At 40.6% G+C, this 17973-nt stretch overlaps 1 protein-coding gene across 1 annotated transcript in view; it reads right to left on the bottom strand.

Moving 5' to 3' along the window:
* ntng2b (netrin g2b) overlaps positions 1-17973 on the bottom strand; it is a 67039-nt gene that overhangs the window by 24714 nt on the left and 24352 nt on the right. Inside the window, exons 4-5 of the mRNA XM_056403512.1 lie at positions 6648-6820; positions 3792-3821 (exon numbers count right to left, since the gene is read on the bottom strand). Of these exons, the coding sequence (XP_056259487.1) occupies positions 3792-3821; positions 6648-6820 (203 nt within the window). The remainder of the gene's footprint in view (positions 1-3791; positions 3822-6647; positions 6821-17973) is intronic.

The raw sequence follows: 17973 nt of genomic DNA, 5'->3' as shown, positions 1-17973 counted from the left end.
AGCCAAATACACTTCCCTAAACCATGAGATAAAAAAAGGCACAAATACAACTCTACACTGGTATGATCTTTCTTTTAGTGTCCCAGGCGTGTAATGAACTGTTGTTAGTCTGTACTGACTTTTAATTCTATACAATGCAAAATAAGTGAAGTAATTGTACATTTTTTGATTTTATAAATTAAAGGTGGTGAATGTTTCTCCCCAAACAAGAATAAACTACAGCTTTCAAGTAAATAACACCTCAAACATGACATTATGGATTAAAGCTGCAATGATTATTTGATAAATCCATTTGTCGATCAATAGAAAATTAATCACCAACAATTCTGATAATCAAATAATAATCATCCATAGTCTAAAAGTCACTTTTTTCCCCAGTTATTCTTACTTTTTTTAAAAAATAGTTTGGAGCTTCCATTATTGATTTGAAAAAGGAAAAAGATCAAACTCTCATATTTTCGAAGCTATTAATAGCAAATATTTCATATTTTTGCTTAAAAAAAAAAGATTTTAACTGAAGTTGACTAAATATCGGGTCTGTCGTTACAGATGGAGCCACAGTTAGTTTCAGCAAGATTATGAATGTACAGAGGAATTACATGATCACACAACTGTAGACATAAAGAAATCTACATGTTATGTTCTGCGATGTTTGGGTCCTTCACAGCAGGCTTTAAAAAGCTCACAAAGGACTGTAAGTCTGTTTATGCAACGTTAATCCTTCTGTCCGTCCCTCCAAAATCACAGCTAATCAGTGAATTCTTTGAGTCCCCTACTGATGTCAGCCAAACAACAAAAGTCAAAAGTGCTGTGCTGTTCAGCATACGCTCTTAATGGATTTCCTTCAGCCGAAAGAAATAATAAAAAAACTTTGACGACAACACAGCAGTACCAAAATCCTCCCACGTCCTAAGTGCTTTCCTGGTGGAACATGAGAGGTCCGCTGCCTACCAAGATGGCAGGTTTAAATTTAGCATCAGGGCAAGCCGGAGTTTGAGGACCACTTTACTGTACATTCAAGCGGCTGACAGAATCTGCTCACATCCGCGCCCGGGTTGCCTAAAATCAGTCAGTCAGAACAAATAAAGACTGAATGTCCATATAGTTTGATTCCTTCACTCTCAAGATGGGACAACCCCCATCTGACTTTAACATCAGAGAGAGATACAAAGTCAGGGAAACGGCCCATGTACATTGTAAGGCCTCCAGGAAGTCACAGGATGAATTATGTATTATGTATACAGACAAAAACACAGTCAGTGTCCATAAGCACATCCACAGGCTCACACATTTGATTTGTCACAGGTGCACAGTAAGGCTCCACTACGGTGTTGCTGTGTCATCTGTTCAGCTGTTGCCAGTGGTAGAAGAATTCAGATCCTTTACTCAGGTTAAATAACAGTGTCAAAAAAAAAAAGTCAAGCCTAAAAAATAGTCCTAATGGAAAGTATATCAAAGCATCATCAGCAAAATAATACTGCAGTATACGTGCTGTATTATCATTACTATTTCAACCTGTATCCTAGTTAAATAAACTAGTTTAAATTAATGGATCAACATATTGGGAAAAATGCTTATTCACTTTTCTTGCCAAGAGTTGAATGAAGAGGTCGATACCACTCACATGTCTGTTAAATATAACGTTGCATCCAGCGGCTGAGTAACCTAGCTAAGCATGAAGATGGCAAATTAGCCTAACTCCCTGTCCAACGGTAACAGAACTGCTTATCTTAGCACACTTAGTTTGTGCTCAGCTGAGCTAAAGACAGCTGCTGACTGCAGCTTTGTATTTAATGGGCATACATGAGAGTAGTATAGATTGTCTCATCTAACTCCACTAGAAAACGAACAAGCATATTTTCCAAAATGTCAAACTGTTCCTTTAAAGGAGTTTTCTAGAAATAAGTGAGAATCATGAAGGAAGACAGGATAAGGAGAAATTACACCATATTCTACAAAATTAATGAAACCAGTTGGCATCTGTTGAAATCATGTCACCACACTGACAGATGTTTTCACTTTCAGGACAAAAATGAGTGCAGTGTGTGCACTATGTAAAATTTTAATCTACAAAGTAACTAGTAACTACAACTGTCAAATAGGGCTGGGTGATATGGAGGCTTGTTATCGAGCCTGACTGCTTGAGTTCGCAGTTTGGCACGGCAGACTTTGGCTTTCTGTGTACTCGGCTGGATGGTAACATTACCTTTTCCAATGGTGGAAAAGGTTTGCTGTGTTTCCTCCGTTTATCCAGCATCAGAAATCCAAACCATTAACAAATCACTGATGTTGTGTTGACCTTTCTTTGCCGTAATTTCCTTGTATTGTGAGGACATCCTTTTTTATGTTTCCAATGACATTTGTTTTTTTCCTTGATTGGATTGATCCCGTAACGCCTACTGCTGTATCCTAATAAAGATTGTGTAGATGAGGGTTGAGCTAAATACATAACAGATACATTTATCGAAAATTACCCATCAGATTATTATTGATATTGTGGTAATGTTTTTGTGGTAGAGATCATTTTATCACCCAGCCCTGCTGTCAAAGAACTCTACTGTAGCGGGGTAAAAAGGTGATGCAGTATTGATTAAATCTAGTTTGTACGTTCTACCTCTGGCTCTGTTTAAGCTACTTTTCCGCACCTGCATGAGGGGCTCCAAACGGCTCATGGGTATCAGCTGGAGACCCTTCAGCTTCTGAGATAGTTGAGGTGCTCTGTGGTTGGCTCTCGTGTCCACCTTCACCTTCAGCTTCACCCTGTGATTCACCATCAGCTTCACCCTCTGTCTCATCTTCAGCTTCAGGAACAGTAAATGTCTTAGATAAAGTTGACATTGTGACTATTCAGCAACACAGGTAGAAATCTTGACTAAAGCACAGAAGCTGAAACTGTGGGACCCTGAACCACTAGACCCCTAATCAATCCGTTGGCAAACGTCATTCTTTTCTTTGATAAATCATACCCGTTATTGTTCCAAATAACCACACTGTTGTATCTAATTGTGAGAGGAGACCTTTTTGAAAAGCAGACTTCTGCAGTGCAGTCCAATTGCTCAGTCTATCCATGCATCAGCCTTTTACTGTTGGGCCATGTGGAGAAAAGCCCAGTGCTGTCAGGGTTGATGTTGCCACTTTGCCGATCGTTTCTGTCTAACAGCTCTGAGGCTGAGAGCCTCTCCACAGAGAGAATCCCTAATCAAATTCCCTTTTATTCCTGCATCCCTGAGCTCCTCACCCGGAATCACACTGCATTACAACACACTAACATATGCCCACATCCTTCTCTTCCATTTCTTTATCTTTCTGTGTCTTTTCTCTCTCTCTCTCTCTCTCTCTCTCTCTCACTCTCTCTCTCTTTGGTGCTCCATCCACCGCCCAATCTCACCCAGCCCTCTCTCATCTGCCCTTTCTTCAATCCATCAACACCACTGTCTTTAGTCTAAATAAGAAAGAGCACAACTGTGGAAAAATTCCTCCTGCGCAGGTTAGTGTGATGTGCAGTGATGAAAGGACATGGCGACAGAGAGGCCTATTAATAATGAAGCACACAGGGCCCAAACTGCAGCACTGAGAGGAGAGACACAGGAAAAGAAAAATGACTGACTAGAGAGCCAGCTGAACATCACAGGAGAGAGAGGGGGGAGTTTAGGGGACGCGCAGAAGGTGAAGTATGGGGTTAAAACTTAAATTTCCAAAACAATGAAAACATCAAAAGGGAGAGAGACAAGACAGGAAGACAGAGATAGTGGAGTACCACCTCTCCTGCTTTGCTTTGCATTATTACTTACTAGAACCGGAGGAGGAACCAGCAATTGTACCTGAAAGAGAATAAGAAAGGGAAGAGGAGATGAGAACTTGTTTATTTATGCATTCAATTTGCCTAAAGACTTGACTCAACCTCATTCATCAGACTCAGGTGGCAGAGAGAGCTTAAGTGCTGTTCTGCAAAATATGGGCTTGTTGTAGTCCACCTCTCAATGTCCTGGAGTAATTACTGGGGCTGCACCGCCTTCCTAATTTAACCTGTTAATCCTTCCCTCACATTCAGAGGCCCTCATCACATATGTATGTTTTAAGAGAGCGCTACCACTTCACTACGCTTGAATCAAAAACTTTTTGCCTTTCTGGCATATTTTCCCTGATTTGTATTTATAGTTAGCTTAGCTTGGCATGCATAATGCAATCTGTAGAGACCAAACTGTTTCGTGAGCCTTGGCCATTTTTGTGTAGCATTTCAACTGAGAAAGTTGCAAACATTTTAATTTTTAAATTCCGCTAATGGGATTTAGGAGTTTAAAAGGGTCGTCATGGGCTCTGAAGGTTTGTGTCAGTACCATTAGAACTGGGTTGGAAACAACAGCATGATAAAAAATAAAAAAAAAAGGGTTGACAATAGAGCCATTCTCTGCAGTGAGTGTGCAGGTACAGGTGTGTGTGAGTGTGTATCCCCCTGTGTGTCTGTGTCTCTCTGTGTATGTCTCTCTCTGCCTGTGAGTGTGTCCATGATTGTTTGAAAGGAGAAAACTAGGGAGGGGCTGCCCTAGATTATTATTTTATCATAGCTAGCTACTGTAGCTGGCTACACTCTCCAAGAGGATTTCCCCCCATGCACTCCACCGTTGTTACACAGCTCTGATCTGCTCCCTGCACTGAGGTGACGACAACCCAGAGACCTCAGTCTCTCGATCAACTTGCCTCAACTTCTCCTGTCATTTCAACTCTGTTCCTTATTCCTGCTTTTCAGGACCTCAGAGTGATGAGAAAACCTATACAAAAATACAATGCCGTGATCCATCACCTCTGATTAAAAATGAAATTAACTTTATTGATTTCAGAGGACAGCTTCGGATCTTTACAGTAGGAAAAATGAGAGGAGAATAAAAGAACAGACTAAACTGAAGATGAACAATTAAAGAAATAACTTTGTAAATGTCTTAGAACAATCTTTGCTATTGTGTAGTGACCATGAAAGTTTTCCTGTAGTCAGAGCTACATATTTCCCTTGGACCAGTTCACTGGCCATTCAGAAGGGCTAAAGCAGGATATATTCCCTTTCTTTACTCCATAGTTCCAAACATTAGCTAACAGAGCACTGCACACTATGGTAGTGGAGCTATTGGTGATCCAACATCAGCTAACAATACACCATGCTAGCATAACATTAGTGGCTCTGAACTACCAGCAATTACAGCTAGCAGGACATTTAGATAATATAAAATGAGTTGGGCTTAGAAAAAGATAAAAGGACAAGCAGTTAATGGGGCAACCACCGATCTTGTTAGATTAAATATCTTCAAGCTACACAAATCAATATATTTTATATGAACAATTGATTAAGTTAGCTCCCATGGTGGAGAACTGTCATCAACTCTGCAGTTACCCTCAACTCTACAGAGCGTTTTAGTATCTGTTGGCTCTTCATTTTGTTTTACAGCTCTGTTTTGGTTCACTCTGATTGCTGTCATCAGCAGAGTTTTCATTTGTTTCAGTGAAAAAAAGCTGTAAAAAAAAAAAAAAAAAAGAAAAAAACCCTCTGTACACTACCTGCACAGCATCAAACAGCAGGCAGGAATATTCGGCAATTAGCTGGTGAACATAGCGGAGCATTTAGCAACTAAAGAGCCAGATATTTCCCTCGGGAGTTTGTCTGTTTGGAGACCAAATGAGAGGTAAAAGGAGAGTGAATATTGGACACCATCAGGTGGCCAGGAACACGGATGTTGTTCCACATCTGCTGCATGAGCAAGTAAGCAACTGTCTGCTGACAAGTTTACCACAAAAGGTGATAGTATGTCGGTGTTGTATTCACATCTTGTGAAATAATTAGTGTAAGGCTGACTGTTTTTAAGTAGGAATCCCTTTTAAAAATAATTCTAAAAGCAGTTTAAAGGAATAGGTGGACCTTTTGGGAGGGTTAAATCAGAAGACTGATACCACTCTCATGCCAGTAAGTCAAATATGAAGCTACAGTCAGCAGCTGTTTCTTTGCTTAGTACAAGGACTGGAAGTTGGGGCTGGGGGGCAGCTAGCCTGGCTCTGTCAAACAGTAACAAAATCCAGTTTCTACCACCTCTAAAGCTCACATATTAACATTATATCTCATTAGTTTAAGTGTAAGGACAATTATTTTTGATGTTTTAGATGTTGTTATGTGCTGGACCACTTCTTGCCAAGCAGCTGCCAGACAGACAGATTGCTGTGGAAATCTCAGGAAGTAATGAGAGACAATGTGTTAATTAGTGAGCATTAGAGGTGTTGGTTGGTTATATTTCAAGAAAGGCAGGCTAGCTGTTTCCCCATGTTTCCAGTCTTTGAGCTAAGCTAGCCAGCTGCTCTCTGTAGCTTCTAAATTACCATACAAACATGATACTGATAATGATATAATCTGTAACAGTGTCTACCATGACTTAAGTTGGGGCGGAGGCACTCATGGTGTACATGGAAATTTCAGTGGCCACTTTAGGCCCCTCCCGTGACATGCGTGTGTATGTAGGTAAATGAATGGTCATAATGGAATAAAGCAAGTTGACGGACATCCATAGTGAATATTAAAGGAGCCAGCAGTATTGTATCTAACCGTGTGAGTCAGATTGATGAGCTGGATGAACGCAGTAGGAACATATCAACATGCTCTGGGTACGTACAGGTGTTGGGGGTTCCATTGGGTGTTGGCAGGTAGGAACCAGCCTTCCAGGACTTGGCTTTGAAGCCCTTCTTGCAGCGCTGACAGTCCTGGCCTGTTGTGTTGTGTTCACACTGGCACTGGAGGTTCCCATCCTGCAGCAGGCACTGGGAGGCATGGAGGTTACACTTGCACCTTTAAAAGAAATAGAAATAGACACTTAACACATGTGAGGTGAGATGTGTGTGTGTTGAAGGATATAGTGTCTGGCAGCATGTGAAAATTGTAATCACTCACTAACTGCAAGAGCGTCAAGTGTTAAAAAGACAAGTGCAAGCATCAACCAATGAAGGTCTGGTGCTGAGACAGAACATAAACCTTTTGTGGGTGAACTGCATTATGATAAAAGATGAAAAACAAGAATAGAACTGTAGGATTAATGTTACAAAACGTGCATTGTACATAATATGTTGTTTACTGAGCAGATTCTGTAAATCAAACTGTACAAATGACAAAGATAAAATAAAAAGTAAGATAAACTTAATATCAGAAGAAACTTGTGAAACCCTTGTGTGTGTGTGTGTGTGTGTGTGTGTGTGTGTGTGTGTGTGTGTGTGTGTGTGTGGTATGTGTGGTGTTATGAGTGTAGACACCTATGCATGCATCAGTAAAATGTCGACAAAAGCAGAAATTAATATGACTTCAGGATTAATTGGCTAAAAACGCATTTATATAAAGAAAGATATCACAGTTACCATGTTAAGTTCCCTATTTTTTTTTTGTCTCAAATTCAGTTTTCTCTTAGAAGTCACTGGCAAAGCTACAGCATCCATTTCCATTTTGATGTGTGCTAGTGCAGTTTGTACAATTGCCAGTTCATCTGATTCTGTGGCGTTTTTGATTTCACCAGCAGCTTTACTCTTTACAGCCTGATTGAGTGAAATAACAAAAAGCCATTTTTACAAAATGTGAAAACTCTTCCAAAAGACAAAGGTTTTGTTGTCAAATAATCAATTAGAGAAAATGAATTAGCAACTCTTTGGATAATCTATTCATTATTGCACTTATTTTCCAAGCTAATTTTTTTTCAAATTCAAGGATCTTTTGCTTTTCTTTATCATATATGATAGAAAAGTAAATATCTTTGGGGTTTTGGACAATTGATTGAATAAAACAAGAAATTTCAAAAAAGGTAACCTTGGGCTCCAAGAAAGTTTATTGGTGATTTTTCACTATTAATTGACAATGTATAGAAGAAACAATTAATAGAACAATTCAGAGAATAATCAAAACAAAACTAATCAATTAATTAGCTGCTGCTTTTACTTAATGAAATTATGATGTATAAATATTCTTATGATCAATACAATAAATATATAAGAAGTAGTATCTTTTCAATTCAATAATTTAATTCTAATACAAAAAATAAATGACATTGATTTTTTTTTTTTTTGTTTCCTCTTTGTAATTAATTCAGGAGTCTAGCAAAGCATTCAGCAGGGTGTAACCTGAAAAAATTTATACACACTCCAAAAGTTGAGTGCAAAATAACTGTTGGTCCAAGATTGTGGTAATCTATTTACCCCCGCTCTATCCAAGTCTACCATTTGCGAGCAATTGTGTATTGTTTACAATTACCGTCGGTGAAATTCAAGTGTCTTGAGTGTGTGTGTTTGTATGAGCTTGTTTGCATGCATAAACCTGTGTGTATGTGTATGTGTGTACACACTACAACCTCAGCAGAGGGCAGGGCCCAGGTGGGCTGATCCAGAGGTTGAAGTTCTGCTGAGAAGGAAATGAGGATCTCAAGGACACTCGGCAGCTATGACTTTAAATTACAGCCTTTTCCAGATGAGCGACTGGACTCCAATCCAGTTTGTTCCACTGGAGTGAACAGCTATCCGTCTGCATCAAATATTCAAAGAATGGCCCCTGTATTCTGGAGAGATGACTATTTCAATCTTCCTTCCTCACACTAATCTGCGCTTTCTCATCATATTTTTTTTTTTTTGGTTTATGCTGTCAGCCTATCAACCTAAACCCTAGTTTCACAACATTATTTTACATACAGAATAACGATGAGTGAAACTAAGAAACACCCAGTAATCTTCACAGTACAAAAATGAAGACAGTCGATCATGGTGAGTTGTGTCTGATATCACACTGTTGCTCTCAGTCCTATAAATTACCCACGTTTCTCTCTGATCACCTGGACGAGCTGACAGGATGTGCCAGGGAGAATCCATCCACCGACAAGGCCTTGTTTCCTGCATGCTTTCTGAAGGACACGAGCTGTCCACTTAGCAAAGAGGGAAATTGAACATCTCTTTTTCATGGAGAAAATAGTGCCTGCGTTTGTGAGAGAGCATGAACGTTTTTGAAATGAGACAGGTGTGTGTGTGTGTGTGTGTGGTGCTACTTGGTGTGATTGTGATGCATTTATCTGAGAGCGGCGATGACAGACAACAGATCAGAGAAGCAGAGGCACGGTGACTAATGCCCGCATTGAGTGACTGACAGCGCTGAACATATCACTGCTTCTGATCTCCTGCATCTTCAGTGATAAATCTCATCTGTCTCATCTCAAAAGTGGAAGCGCCGCTGAGTGCAGGATCTAAAAGTTGTAGTTTAAAATCAATACAGAAGAGCAGAGTGATTTTCTAGGTATACTGCTGTGCATTTTGTGCCCTACAGGCCTAATAGCTGCAGCGCACTAGAGGAAATGGCCTTCCTCTTGTCAATTAGCTGAACAACTGACATATCCTGACATTAAAGGCTGCATGAGTAGATGCATCTGGGTCCATGAATTTACCCCATTGAAATGTCGCTGACTTCTTAATATTTACTAACTCCTATGCTAATCTAATCATCATTTTGAGTTGCACAGTCTGGCAGGTTGAAACTTTGTGGACACTTTATCCCTATGACCGGCTTTTCCGACTCCTGCCACATAGTACGGCCCGGGAAGACCAGGAGTACTTCTAGCCTTGCACTCCTTCCACATGAATGACGTGACACTTCGACTTTTCAAGTGCTGTGTCTCTTCTGCTCCCTCTCTTTCGGATGACAGCTTGCTGTGGGATTTCTCCCGATCCCTCTCTTCAGTCCCTCCACACACAAATAATACATGTGCACAATCATATGTTAATGTGCAAGATGTCTGCCTTCACTGCATAGTCATCAAAGTGGGAGTAGCTGCTCTGAGCTGAAGGAAGTTAAGACGGGACAGCTGGATCCATCACAGCCCTGTCTATTTACTCAGAAAGAGAGAGAGAGAGAGAGATAGAGAGAGATGAAATGAGAGAAGGTGAGTGGAGGAAAAGACAAAGAAGGGCAAGAGAAAGCAGGGCGAGAGAGAGAGTGAGTCTAGGCACAGGAGGAAATAAGGGATGCAAATGCATTCAAGTCTACATTAGAAACCACACACACACAAGGTGGTGTTTTAATTAGCTGGTGTAATTATAGGTCAATACTTCTGTTTATCAGTCTGTTGGCTATGTTACCTGAAACATACTCTCTTCAGTTTCTAAAGTGCCATGGTTTTGGTGTGTTTTAAGTGGGTGTTGTGCACATGCATGAGGATGCACATGCACATGACGTGATACAGGTTCCTGCTAAATGATTCACACTATTCTACTGACTGACAGGTGTCAATAATGGGCCAAGATAGGCAGCCATGTGGCAAAGAGATTAAGACTGCTTGCGAGTTGACATGAATGTAAACAATACATGTTTTGAACTTAAAATATAAAATCGGCTTTGCAAATGTTTCATGAGGAAGGAAATGCATTCAGCGCGTTTGTTAGACCTCAGGGAAACACACACTATGTGTTTAGGTGAGAAACACTGAATGCAAACAACCTGTTTGTTTACAATAAAACTCTACAGGATGCCTTTAAAGTTATAATCCTGATCACTGAGGATTTGAGATGGTTGAACTGGCAACACATATCGTAACTGCCGGTGCCAGATTTCTGCTTGAAATGACACTGCATCGACAGCTGTGGACAATAAACACAACAGTTTACAGTGTAGCCAAACCACGGTCTGAGAGGAATTGTTGCTTTAATTAATAAGACTAAAGACACATCACTCCCAATACATGCGGTGCTTCCTTTTACTTCCTTGTGAAAAATTTGAATTTTTAGTGGCAAACTCTTCTACTACCAATGAAAATATTTACCCTTTTACTATGAAGAAAATCTTTAAAAATCTTTACTTTTTCCACTGCATCTGTGTACATGCGACCTTGTCTTCTAAATATTACATTTATATACTAATTTGCACCGGCAATATGTTTTGAAAAAACATAATGCTGCTTTATTTTTCCTCACAGTACAATATACATTTGTTGAAACTACACCATGATCAGTTTTTTTATTGCTGGCATTTAGGCGACTCAAAGCACTTGGTTAAGGTTAAAGAATGCACGTTGTCTTTCTCTTTACTCTTAAAAGCTTAACCAAAACCTATCCATGCTCAGGACACAGGATAAAGGATACAGGGCATGAAACCTGCTCTCCAATATGAAAGCCCTGTGTGATGTATTGCTAATAATCACCATGACCACCTCTCTACGACTTCTGAATGGTACAAGAAGTTGCATATTGTGGACAGAAAAAATGTTACCAATAAACATAATCCAGGCAGCAATTACAGCAGTTTCCTCCAGGACATGTAAGGCAGAATCATCCAGTAGGATATAAAGGTAAACCTTTTGGAAACAGGGGTTGGTACATGTAAGACCATGAACAGTAACATCATACATGTATGTGGTAATTATCTAGTAGACAGCTAAAGTAATTGTCAGTCTGTCTGTATCGCTATACAAGCTTTTCTGGTTTCGTGTGCGTGTATCTCTGTCCATTCTCCATGCAGTCTGTCTCTGTGAAGTCATGTCGGCCCTGTGTATTTAATGATACGAGGATTGCCTGTTTTAGACAGCAGCGACGCAGCAATTAGGGGCATAAATAAGAAGAAAGATAAACAAACATCAAGGGGGAGTCATGTGGTGGCAGAGCCTGAGAAAGCAGCTGGAAGCAGCAGTTAATGGGGCTTTATCTGTCTCTTTACTGTAGTCGACGCCTATGCCTCTATTCCTCTCCGGGGACACAGCTATCACTCCCTCTCTATTTTCTGTTTTGCACTCTCCTCCCACTGTATTTTTTACATTTGCTCCCAAATTCCATCTACTGTAGCCGTTCCAGTCCTCCGGTCTTTGCTTTTGTTCTTCCTCTCTGATTTCCCATTTTATCCTCCATCTCTCTTTATTTCCATCTTTCCCGTTCTGTCTATCTGTGTAGCTTTACCCCTTTAGCTCTTTTGCTAGAGCCCATTGCACCAGTGCTCACTGAGGACTGCATTGGTTAAATTGGGTTGTGGACATGTGTTTGAGAGGAGTGGTTGGTGGAGAAAAAAGGGGGGTGTAGACAATGTGGGGGGGCTGAGCAGTCAGTACAGCAGGGAGTAGGGCAGTTGTGTCAAAGCCCTGTCAGTCTGCCTGCCTCTCTGACTACGGCGGTGAGGCTTGGAGGAGGAGCAGGAGGAGGGTCCGCATTGACGTGCTCTAACCTGTGATGACAGACTGCATCGATGCGGCTCTGACCCAGCAGGAGTTCTCCCTCCTCTTCTACTCTGTGTTCGATCAGCCGTCACTGAGAGGGCCCACTTGGTACTCGCAACAGCTCCTTCCCTTGATACCACAAAACACACAACCGGCTACACAGATTGCCGGAGTAATAGTAGAGTGAGAGCCTAATGGGCAATGAGTGTCTGTGCTTTTGTCAAACAGAAAAAGACTTAACATCCAAACCAGGACTGACTGATGGTCCATATACATATGCTTGGGATGAATAAAATTAACCCTGCTTTCTACAATGTACATTCATATAGGACTAATACTTTTTGTCCCAGTTATATTGTGTTGAACAACTTCATTGCTGCAGAAAAGCAATTTTTTCAAGTGAATGAATTTCTACATTTATATCCTGCACTACTGTGGACTGTGGACGGTAGAACGTGCAATGCGCAGGTGTTTGACAGCAGAGACCAGGGTTTGCATTCTGAGTCCTGCATGTGATTGGGTTTCTACAACAAAAGCACTTTGGTTAAGGTTGGAAAAAGATTATGGTATTGGTTAGATGTCAATAAACCGCTATGTCTAGTACTCCAAGTTACTGTGGACTTTTTAAAGCAAGAGTGTGATGTTTCCAGAAACTTAACCAAGTGCTGCATGTGCCTAAACATATCCATTAAAAAGTTTAATATTACTGTTGTTGCTTTTCATATGATCTTATACTGCAGGGTTGGATACTTTAGTGGAAAACAAAACGGTTGCAAATGAGTTGTATAGAAAATTAATTGGATTGGTAAACTAGAAGAAAAATGGACAGCAAATTACAATAGTCGAATAGCAAATTAACCTTACATTTGTGAAGTCTGTAATAAATGATTTTTGTTGGAAGTTTTGATTCAACTCGTGGTAAGTTCTGAGGTTGCACCTTTTTGTAGGTTCTTTGTATCTAGAGTCCACTCGAGAATGTGTTTTGCTTATTGTTACTTGAAGTGGATATTTGGCGTTCACCGTGCTGAAGGATGTAGAGCACTGCAAAAGTTGATACCTCTGATCCGTCCCAAATTCACTCAGTGCTGTATGTGCCGAGTGCGACATTAAACTGTGTTTTCATGTTCATCTGCTTGAGGCGGTTTCCCTGTGCTCACCTTAAATCTAAATTTAAGACGTGTGCGTTTGAGCATCATTTTGTGGCAACTAGTGGGAAAGTCTAAGTGTGCAACTCACACAAGTCGGATTTGGAAATGTGAAGCCTCCAGCACATTTAAACTCAGAATGGACTTTTTAGTGAAGTAGGCGACATCCTGTGTCTACTCGCTAAACTTTTCAGATGAAAAATACTTGCATATTCATAGAGTCTGGATTTTCAGTGAGGGAGAAGAAGTAGATGTATTTTTAAGTCGGCAATTGAACTTTTTTGTAGAAGAACTGTAACAGCTGCAAATTATAATTCAAAGCAGAGTATTTTTGTATTTCTTAAAACATGTCTGGAGGTGATCTTTAGTATGTTCATAAATTAAAATCAGATTGGTAGAGGGTAGCCTCATTATTTAAAAACAAAAAAAAAACAAAACAAAAAAACCATAGCTCTTCAACACAGTGTATCCTGAGCGACCAAGTGAGGAGTGGGAGTTGCATGAAGCTGGGATCATTGATCAGCAGCATGCCTTATTGGCTTCTGCTGAAGTCTTTATCACCACATCCCGTCCCACTTCCTCCCCCGCCTCGCCTCGTAAATTCAGAGCAGCTAATTGGACATGACTGCGTTTATGTTCCAGCTTCATAAATTTCTTTCTCTGAAGGGAGAGGATCGATTTTCCTCGAGTGCAGTCTCCCGTGGCAGGGGAGCGGCATGAGTCTCTTCAAACGTTCCCTCTCCTCCCCACACCACGGCACCTCACCTTTTTTTCTTTTCCTCTCTCTCCACCATCCATCCTCTCTCTAACACGTATGCTCCCTCTCTCTCGCTCTAGACTAAACAGGTAATCTATAACTGACCTCCCCTGCAATCATGTGGTGAGGAGGAATTACAATCTGCCTCTTTTCATAACCACAATATTTCTGTCACACACTTTGGTCACTCTCTCACATTAATAACAGAACTGATGACATTTTTTAAACAAATCACTCCACCCAGGCTCATCATCTGTCATGTCTAATTAAAGTTGTCGACAGCAAAAGACCATGAATGTTTTAGATACATTTCCTGCCTCACCCCCTTCTTCCACTCTTTTCCTCTCCCTCTATCTCTTTCTCATCTCTGTTTTCAGTCTTTTTTTGGGCATATCCCAAAAGGAAGAAAACACTCTACCGGAGCATCTAAGGGAGCCAGGGACAGGCCTGAGGGACTGTGTGTTTGGGGTGTCCCATTCTTTCTGGCACAGTACACACACACACACACACACACACACACACACATATAAGTACATGCACTCGCTAAATATGCTCAATGTCAAGAGGTCACTCAATGTTTTGGAAAAAAAAAAGTGGAGTGAAATGTCCAGCAAAAAGAAATCTTAAATTATTCAAAGCACAGGAATGACCTTGACCGTCTTTGCAATCAACACCCTGTGTGTGTTTGTAGTGTGTGTGTGTGTGTGTATCTCTACTATGCAGTGCATGGGGATGTGTGACCTCCCTGGTGTGTATGTGGGATGATTCATTATATTAGCACAGTTTGCTCAGTTAAAAAGTGTGTCTTTTAGTTTGGGATCATGCACCAGATAGAGGGATGGATATAGAGATAGAAGAGAAAGAGTGAGCGAGACTCTGTGAGACTAAGCGTACGAGTAAATTATTTACACAGGATACAGTAAATGGCTATTGCGTGCTGCCTAGCTGGCGTTCAGACCTGAAGGCAGCCCTCTGATTGGTCAGGTTGGGTCATGTAAAGAGCAGCAGGCACAGTCAGGCCCACTTTGAGCTACCTGCTCTCTGAAGTATGTAGTGTATGCACAAAAAACTAAATAATGGAGCCTGGGCACATCCTGTTCTCCTGCCCAGACCTCAGAGGACTGTTCTCATGAGTGCAGCAGAGACGCTGTGTGTGTCTATGTGTGTGTGTGTGTATGTGTGTGTGTGTGTGTGTGTGTGTGTGAGAGAGCAAGCTATATATTGGAACAGTACAGGTGTGGGTCACTTGCCAGCTGTGTGAAATTTACTGTTTCTGCTGGCCTTTCAAACTGCAGCGGTAATTAATATGCAGCTTTCAAAGGATTTTGTCACCCTGGCTGTTTCCAGTGATATTTTGTGTATGAGGATGAGACACAATTTGTAAATAACTTTATTGTTAACTTAAATAGTGACATGATATGGTATCAGTGATATGGCTTCCTGTCTATTTGGAGTAGATCATCTGGCTTGTTAAGATTTGGTCCCTTCACTGATTATGTCACTCAATCAGCTGCAAGTAAGTAGAGTATTTTTATTTAGGTGCCCCTCTTTAGTCTGGCTTAATTTACATTGTATTTGAGTTATCTTAAATCATTCTCTTTCTACATCTGCGGACTGTGACAATATATGCACATTTCCAGCTTCTACAGACATGTACGTCACAGCACTATGGACACTGGAGATATGTGGGCATGCATGGACTACTCTGGCAACCTAGTTTTTTGGCCTGTGTGTACTTGTCTTGTGTGTTTTTGCATATTCTTTTTCTAAAAGTTCAAAATAAAATAAAAACAAACTGCATACACTAGACCCAAGAGTGCATAAGGCCATGTTCACACCACTTTTAGCACTGTGTGGAAAGCACAGCAATGGTTCTTTCAGTGGCGAAATAAATAAATAAATACTTGTTATTTCTTGAGATTAGACCTTGAGATTGTTGCAGCAAAAACTAATTGCAGCCATAATAACTTTCCAGAGATGTAAGATTCAGGCTCATTGTATTGTAAACAGCTGTGCATTGTTTTACATCTAATAACACTTCAAACTTACAGATATGTTACTTTAACTTCGTGGTTGGTATTTTACCATCTAACTGGTGCATGAATCAACACACTGCCACCAGTGCTCCTTGCATTTTTTTTTTAAAGGCTTCTTTCATTAGCCATTCAGATGTTATTGTCATAAATGTCAAGGCCAATTATAATTCATTTTTGATATGGATTCAAATATATGATACCTTTTTTCAGCACAACACTTTATGTATCAACAAACAGCTGCCAGTGACTCAATCACTCGATCACTTAATATATATCATTCAAAGGTTGTGAAATTCTTCTTCTACTGGTTTAAAACGGAGAGTAAACCGACTATAGCAGACTAAGCTATATATTTGCATGCAAAATGTTTTTTTAAATTTGTGTTTTTTCTCTTTTGACGACTTTGTCACTTTTATTGCCTGGCAGCTGCTTCATATTGGCCAAATCTGAATTAAAAAAAACATCAACGTTTTCTTTTTCTTTGTGGAAAAAATACAAAAAAAAAATTAATTTCATAATTAATAACCTATAATATCATATGCTGAATGTTCTCACCCTTGAATAGATGCACTCTCAAAAGTCACTGACCACTGTGATGGGTGAACCTTATTAATTCATCCACACAGACATATTTTACTGGCATTTGGCACTTGGCGGGTGGTAATTTAAGACTCCGCATGCCAGCATTGTAATATTCATGCAGCATGATGCAGCATGAAGCATTCAGAATAGCTGACACAGTTCTTACTGAGGCAGCCATGTCACTTCATCTTAAGGCTTCTTCCGAGTAAAGAGTGTCCGGCCTTGCTCCATCCAGGCCTGATTGCCCTGAGATCACTGTGTAACTGTGCTGGATATTAGAGTATAACCTCCCTGCAGAGTCCTTACTGCTGCTGAATATGTTTTAATGAACACTACAGCAAAGACACCTGGGGAGAGAGGAAATTGGGTGAGAGTTGGAGGGGGTGGGGGTGGGGGTGTGGGTGGATACGTCCTCTTATTTAAGATATGAAAGATGAAGAACAAGTAAAGGAGGAATGGGATGCAAAGGGAGGAATGAAAAAGTGATGAAGAGACAGAAACTCTGGGACGACATGGGGTTTGGTGGAAGGTTCTTCCTGTTGTTTGGCCCCCCCACAGAGTCTTCAGACCCCCGGGGTGATATGGATCTCTGTAGGATCTTTACGTCTGTTGTGTGTATATATCAGAATGAAAAACTTTGGAGTGGAGAACAGAATACACTCTGTACATCTGTAGCTTCTCCCTGAGACAATATGCCCGCCATATGAACTTCAGAGACACAACACACTTTTGAACCTCTGATGTGTGAAGGCATTTTATTATAAATCAGCACGCAAACACATTTGCAAACCCACACCCGCAGGCCTTCACCCATCTTCACCCATGCACCTAATTTTCCACACAACCACCATTACTTTACAAACTTGTTTCCATTTTCTTAGTTTAAATTATAAAGTAATCTGGAAAAAGTCTCCTAAAAGTCACCAAAACTTACACAAACACACACACACACACACACGCACGCACGGACGCACACAAAGACATGCACTCATGCTAACACAAAACACACATTGGTGTACAACTGTAATGTGCGTTGCTGTATACCCATGTGTGTGTATTAGCGTCTAATTCCGGTGAGAGTGTGAAGGGGAGGATGCCTGGGGAAGAGGAGCTGAGCTGGGATCAGCCAGAGGACAGGGGTTAATATAATTATCCTGCTAAAACCTTGAGACTGAGAGAACATCATTAGTCATAGCGAGAAGAGAGCTACCCCACCCCTGGGCCAGAGGAGGAGAAAGGGGAAGGGGGAGAGGAGGGCTTCAAAA

The sequence above is a fragment of the Seriola aureovittata genome, chromosome 18 (assembly GCF_021018895.1).
Source record: "Seriola aureovittata isolate HTS-2021-v1 ecotype China chromosome 18, ASM2101889v1, whole genome shotgun sequence".
Taxonomy (NCBI): domain Eukaryota; kingdom Metazoa; phylum Chordata; class Actinopteri; order Carangiformes; family Carangidae; genus Seriola; species Seriola aureovittata.
Note: the sequence above shows the minus strand (reverse complement) of the source record. Positions and strands in the feature narration are given on the sequence as shown.